Source organism: Apium graveolens, chromosome 6 (genome assembly GCF_009905375.1).
Source record: "Apium graveolens cultivar Ventura chromosome 6, ASM990537v1, whole genome shotgun sequence".
Classification (NCBI taxonomy): Eukaryota; Viridiplantae; Streptophyta; class Magnoliopsida; order Apiales; family Apiaceae; genus Apium; species Apium graveolens.
The window spans coordinates 254,541,048-254,548,422 of record NC_133652.1 but is presented as its reverse complement, the minus strand read 5'-3'; the positions used below and the strand labels follow the sequence as shown (position 1 = coordinate 254,548,422).

Genomic DNA, 7,375 nt, shown 5'->3' with positions numbered 1-7,375 from the left:
TAAACTTAACATATTTACCTTTGGCTTAGCAGTCAGTTTAACAACAATTGGCTCAATTTGCACAGTTCCTTTCTCACTTTTATCATCTCCATAACCTAAGCCCTCTTTCCAGTTTCCACTACTTAGTAAATTCTGAGTTGTTTTGCCAGAGTTAGTCCAAGTTCTGATAATCTCTTTTTCCTTTTCTAAGTCAGCTTTTAGAGATTCATTCAATTTTAACACTTCATTTCTAACATACAAAGCATCATCTCTTTCTCTCTTAGTCTGATAAAGAAAAACTAACTCCTTTTCTAAATAGTCATTCCTATTTTTAAAAGCAAGATTTTCAGATGTTAATCTTTCACATATTAAATCTGATCTCTATAACTAATAAACATGGTTTTAAGATATAATCTCAACTCAGTAATATCATCAGTATGAAAAACATAAGTTGTTTGAGGTACCTTCAATTCAACAGTTTCAGTACTTATATCAGCATTTGCCATCAAGGCATAGTTCACCTCATGTTCAGAATCTGAAGTGTCTGTCCAGCTTTTCTTCTTTGTGACAAGTGCCTTGCCTTTGTCACTTTTTCCTTTCTTGTAGTCAGGAGATATGTGGCCTCTTTCACCACATTTGTAACATTTGACATTTGAGTTGTCTCCTCTGTCAGACTTTCCTCCTTTGCCTTCAGACTTTCTGAATCCTTTCTTATCAGAACTTCCACCTTTCCTGGAAAACTTCTTTCCCTTTCTGAATTTCCTGTAGGCTAACTTTGTGATACCCTTCACCATAAGAGCACACAGTTGCATCATCTCTGCATCAATATCAACTTTTGATAAACTTTCAGTTTCTGTATCATCATCATCAGAATTTGATGACTCTGAATCAGACTTTATGATGAGAGCATTTCCTTTGCCCCTTTTGAGGTAATCACTTTAGGAGATTCCTCCTCAGCTTTAAGAGCAACTGTCCTTGACTTTCTTCCATGCCTCTTGCTCCTTTGATCCATCTCAAGTTCATGAGTCTTGAGCATACCATAAATTTCATCAAGTGTAGTTTCAGTAAGGTCATAGTTGTCTCTTATGGTAGTAGACTTCAAATCCCAATTTTCAGGAAGAGCTAAAAAGAATTTTAGATTTGAATCTTCAAGATCATATTCCTTGTCAACCAGTGACAGTTCATTCAAGAGTTTGGAAAACCTGTCATATAAATCTGTTAATGACTCATCAGCTTTTGAGTCAAAGTGCTCATACTTTTGAGTGAGTATAGTCCTCCTGTTCTTTTTGATTGCATCAGTTCCCTGAAATCTTGTCTCCAAAGCATCCCATATCTCCTTTGCAGTCTTGCAATTAATTACCCTGTTCGACATGACATTATCAATGGCACTACAGAGCAAATGCCTTACCCTTGCATCCTTAGCAATATATGAGATGTCTTTAGTTGTGTAATCACCTTTCTCCTTTGGTATGGACTTTGCTGGTTGACCAACAACTGCAATAGAGAGCTTGGTAGACTTATATGGTCCTTCATTAATCCTATCAAGGTATTCTGGATCTGTAGCTTCCAGAAACATAACCATCTTCACTTTCCATATGGGATACTCAGAAGGTCTCATTATGGGAACCCTAATAGTCTCATATCGACTGTGGGTTTGGGTGTTTTGAGTTTCTTGAGTTTTGGTGGGCTTAGTTGGGGTTTGTGTTTCTTCAGACATGATTGTTTGGATCTTTGATGTATGTGTGTTAACAGAAAAGCTCTGATACCACTTGTTTGGTCACACAACACTGTAGAAGGGGGTTGAATACAGTGTTTATACAAAAAAATTGATTTCAACACAAGTATGTAACAAAGATCAAGTATATTCAAATAAACTCTGTTACAATAGAACTGTTGTTCTCTCTCAGTGATGAACAAATATCACTAAGAGCTGCTAGGTTACAATGAATAATCTTCTCGATTATGATAACACATATAGTGTAAACCCTAAGTCTGTGTTTTTATAGTACACAGTTACAAGATAACTTCTAATTGATATGGAATATAATTCCGTCTCCTAAAATATATCAATCAGATATCTTCTACAAGTCTTCTAGTCTTCTAACTCTTCCCATGCATATCTTCTATTATTTTAGTCTCGATCTTCTCCTGTAAATCAGCTTCATTCCTTAACTGAAAGTCTTCCCCCACTTAAGTACTGATATGTATCTTAAATTCTGATATTAAGCTCTGACTTCAGTAAGTCTTGATTTCAGTAAGTCCTGATATGTCATGTTGTTAAGTTCTGAAAACTAAACACAAATCATATTAGACATGACATCTCAAATATATCTAACAGTATATGAGAAAATAGGATGTTTAACATGAGATGATAGTAATATGAGTACCTTTTTAATTTTTTTGTTAACAAATTTAGCCGAGCCTGGAGTTACATGCACGTCGTCAGCTTCCGAGTACTACATATGCACATATCGTTGATAAGAAAGTTCGAGAATTTATTAATCAGGAAAAATTAATGTTCAAAGAGCAAATGTAAAACAACATAATTCACTCACTTCAATACTAATGTTATTGGAATAACCTTTAGACAGAATGGGAGAATTAGAAGGAGTTGGAGTCTGCATTGTAGGTTCATATATATCTTCAACATAAAAAAGGTTGTTGTCCTCAGCAACGTTTGATTTGGTTAGACTCAGTTCTACTGAAATTAGTCTTCCAACTAATGTTGGATGGATCCCAAACACATTTGTAATAAATTGATTTCAGATATGTGATATAACATATATAAATGCAGATGTAATACTATTAAAGTTGTTTACCTTATCATAATCAGAAACCACCTTTGCAACACTTGTTCCAAGAATTTTTCTAGCAGCTCGATCATTCAGAACAACATTACAGGCAAATGTTTCATCCTCAACAAGAACCATTAGAGGGAACCTTAAGACAATAGGTAGCTAATATTATTAGGCTTCAATTTAAGGTATCTTTTATATAAAAATTGTACAAAAATTTTAATATATGAGTAACCTCTTCGGAGAGACGGGAATGTTCCGAGGACAGTTGGTACATTTAAATATTGTGCTAATGCGCTCAACCTCATGCAAACATTTATTACAGCTATAAAACCACCAATTTGTTTCCTCATCGACCTTGATAATGGTAAACGTGCAGCAAATTCTTCTCTAGAATACGATGAAAATGTAACTATTAACAACATGAGGGAATATTTTATAATATAGTTTTTGTTAAAATTGGATTAACGATATACCTTGAGATGTTTGTATGTCAAATTCTCATTAAGGTCCTTCAGCGATAATTTTTGAAATAAGGTAGGAACCAGTTCATTTTGTTTATCTTGGATCAAATTTTCTCTTTTCAGTATATAACCTTCTTCAAGCAACCTAAACAATTTCAACAAAATAAATATAGATTAAAAGGTGGATGAGTTAATTTTAATTTCATATCTATTTGTTACCTTTGCCTCATATCAGTCACAGATTCATCATCAAGATTTATATACAAATGAGTTGATGGTAGTGTACCAATTTGAACAGAGCCTGAATGTGGTAATCAAGTAAATTATTTAGTCAGCAAGAATTACAATTATGTAATAGGATTGCAAATAAGAATAACTTACTCATAAAAGTAGTCACTTCTGTACTTGTTAAAATAACAATTATAGGCTTCTTGGGATCTTCAACCATCTTGTCGTTGAACGACACAACAAGATCACCCCAAACAGTCACTTTGTAGGCATTACTTGAAAACAGGATTGGGAGTTGTGGTTAATAATATTTAGCAGAATGGAAATATAGCAATAAATCTAATACTTAATAAATATACATATGTGAACAACCTTGAATCACATATTCTAAACTTCACAATGTCTCTATCTCCGTATTTAGTTGGGAGCTTGGTCAAACCTTCATACTCTTCGACAACTCCAATTATATCTGTCTTACACCTAACGTATTTTACATGATATTGTTGTATAAGTGCTTAGCCTATTAAATTGGTATTAAATATGAGTACAGTAAGATAATAGTGAGTGCGTTACCGAACCTATTACAAATTTAGGTTGCTGTTGAGGAAGACCTTTATTTGCTTCCGCAAATAAATCTCCGAGGTCTAGAAACTCAAATTTTTGTAAAGGGATCATGCCATCATCAGGAGCAGTCCTGACAGTAGTGGAGCCTGTAAATCTGTTACATACATTTGTCTGGACCGGCTTCAAATTCCTGATAGGATTTTTAACTGCAAACTGGTCAAAAATATAGACACCGCCTTCCACAATCTTTGTGGTAAATCCATTCCAAATGTTGTGATACGCAAAGGCATGAACATGGTTATCCTACAATTTTAAATTATATAAACTACATAAATACAATTAAGTGCAAACCAGGATTGACAGAAATACATCTAACCATACATCATCATCCAGAAGAATGAGATTATAGCCTTTTAGTGAGTTTGTTTCCAAAGTCATATTAGCCCACATCCTGGTAACCCTGACCTTAATTTTCCCGTTATTGCTAGCCTTGTCGAGATTGGATAGACGGTCAAATGACTCCATTAAAAACAACACTATAAGAGGAGCTATATAAAAAGATTATTTAAACAATGTAGATTAACACAGTAAGTAGGAAAATCATTCAGTGCATATTTTAAGAAGAGTAAAAACAGGTTAACGAAATGAAACTCTTACAAAATGGTTGCACTCTTGAGAGAAAAAGATAACTGATATTTTAGCAAATGAATCTCATTCTGTAAAAACTTTGTAACTATATTTCACCAGCGAGACATTAGGGATATGCCTTTAATTTAGTTGGAATTTGATAGTGCAAATCTATTAGTTTAAATGAGAATAAGAGTAATATCCTGGTTTAATTTTATGATAATTGATTACATAGTATTTGATGTGATGATGACAACTAACCCACCTTATCATTTTGGTTACTTCCAAAAATAGAGGAATACTGCCTACCACGCATATCATTCAGAATTATACTATTATTTTAACCATTAAAGATATATTCTTGATCGATATGTTAAACTTTTAAAAACATATGGTTAATTTGGAGAGGATGTTTTAATTATGTACATTGATGCAGGTTTTACAAATAAATGTTTGTAATATTTGTGTTGTTACACGTACGACATTGATATATGACATCAAAAATCAGAAATGAAACAGGAGAAAGAGAAGTATACAACATAATTGTATTAATATGTCAGGTCAATTGTCTACGCTTGGAAGATTGTAAAACACTTCATCAAAAACTACATTATTTGTAAAATTTGTGCTCCTACCATCATCACTATCTATGAGAATATGGAGGCCTTCAGGACGTGTAACTCTAGAAATCGCAACACAAATAAGTCCATGTGAGAAAGCTGCTCTAGGAAGGTAAAGCCCAACTGTATCAAGTAATTGTCCATGACTTTTGTTAATTGTCATGGCATAACATATCTGAATTGGAAACTGAACACATTTAAATTCAAAGGGCCAGTTTGTGTCACATGGAATCATCTCGATTCTTGGAATCAGATGTTTGGTTCCAACATGAGACCCACACAGTATCTCACATTCAATACTGTTTTTCTACATGATTTGACAATAATTCTTGTACCGTTGCATAATCCCATAATCTGGTTTAAGTTTCTCATAAGCATGACGACCACTCCTACCTTCAATTTTAACTCATGCTTAGGAATGGAAGGCATATTTATAGAGTTTAGATACTCAACTGGAAATGCAGACCTGGAATCGTTATCATCATCACCAGCATCGTCGATTGAATCCTAACTGAGATAAGTAAAAAAAGTACCTGGATTTTTTTCAAGGAGCTGTATATTAATTTCATCAACCATGATATTAGTAGGTGTTATTATAGCCCTTGATCTGAGGTATTCATGCGAAGAGATATTCTGTAGAAAATCTGGGTATGTCACCTCAAAAAGCTTCTGGATAGGATCTCCAAACGTATGAATGATATATTGATCATGAATCTTGATTAACATTTCACCACTTTCTTAATCTGGAGAAATATTGGTTTCCTTACCATCACCGACCGCAAGTTGCCATTTGCTGAATTCAGCGATGATTTTATTCTCCGATTCTGTATTTCCTGCATTAAGCCGCATGTTTTGCTTCAATAAAAATACTTCACAAGAATCCCAAAGCTTGGATTTATTGAGGGTAGCGCAAACTACTTCAACTCTTGATGCTTTTGGAATAACTGGAAGTATTTGCCGAAAATCTCCCCCAAAAACAATGGTTATACCACCAAATGGATTTTTAGCTCTTCTTTTATCAATAACAGACATAATATCTCTCAAGGATCGATCAACACATTCAAATACATGACGATGTTGCATAGGTCACTATCTATGAGAATATGCAGGACGTGTAACTCTAGAAATTGTAACATAAATATGTCCATGTGAGAAAGCTGCTCTAGGAAGGTAAAGCCCAACCGTATTAAGTGATTTTCCCTGACTTTTGTTAATTGTCATGGAATACCATATCTGAATTGGAAACTGAACACATTTAATTTCAAAGGGCCAGTTTGTGTCACTTGGAATCATCTCGATTCTTGGAATAATATGTTTGGTTCCAACATGAGACCCACACAGTATCTCACATTCAATACTGTTCTTTCTACATGATTTGACAATCATTCTTGTACCACTGTATAATCCCATAATCTGGTTTAAGTTTCACTAAGCATGACGACCACTCCTACCTTCAATTTTAACTTATGCTTAGGAATGCAAGGCATATTTATAGAGTTTAGATACTCAACTGAAAATGCAGACCTGAAATCATTATCATCATCACCATAATAGTCGATTGAATCCTGACTGAGATACGTAAACAAAGTACCTGGAATTTTTTCAAGGAGCTGTATATTAATTTCATCCACCACGATATTAGTAGGTGTTAGTATAGCCCTTGATCTGAGGTATACATGCGAAAAGATATTCTGTAGTAAATCTTGGTATGTCACCTCAAAGAGCTTCTGGATTGGATCTAGAGACGTATGAATGATATATTGATCAGGAATCTTGATTAACATTTCACCACCGTCTTAATCTGGAGAAATATTGGTTTCCTTACCATCACCCACCGCAAGCTGCCACTTGCTGAATTCAACGATGATTTTATTCACCGATTTAGTATTTCCTACATTAAGCCGCATGTTTTGCTTCAATAAAAAAACTTCACAATAATCCCAAATCTTGGATTTCTTGAGGGTAGCGCAAACTACTTCAGCTTTTGACGCTTTTGGAATAACTGGAAGTATTTGCCAAAAATCTCCACCAAAAACAATGGTTATACCACCAAATGGCTTTTTATCTCTTCTTTTATCAATAACAGACATAATATCTC

The 7,375-nt window shown here is 34.2% G+C and overlaps 1 protein-coding gene across 1 annotated transcript; it reads right to left on the bottom strand.

The window, feature by feature from the left end:
• Positions 1–6,366: 6,366 nt before the first annotated feature.
• LOC141665913 (uncharacterized) lies at positions 6,367–7,367 on the bottom strand. Its single transcript, XM_074471900.1, has 3 exons — positions 7,103–7,367; positions 6,802–6,868; positions 6,367–6,673 (listed from the first exon to the last, which is right to left on the bottom strand). The coding sequence occupies exons 1-3, from the start codon at positions 7,365–7,367 to the stop codon at positions 6,367–6,369; spliced, it is 639 nt and encodes a 212-aa protein (XP_074328001.1).
• Positions 7,368–7,375: the final 8 nt, after the last annotated feature.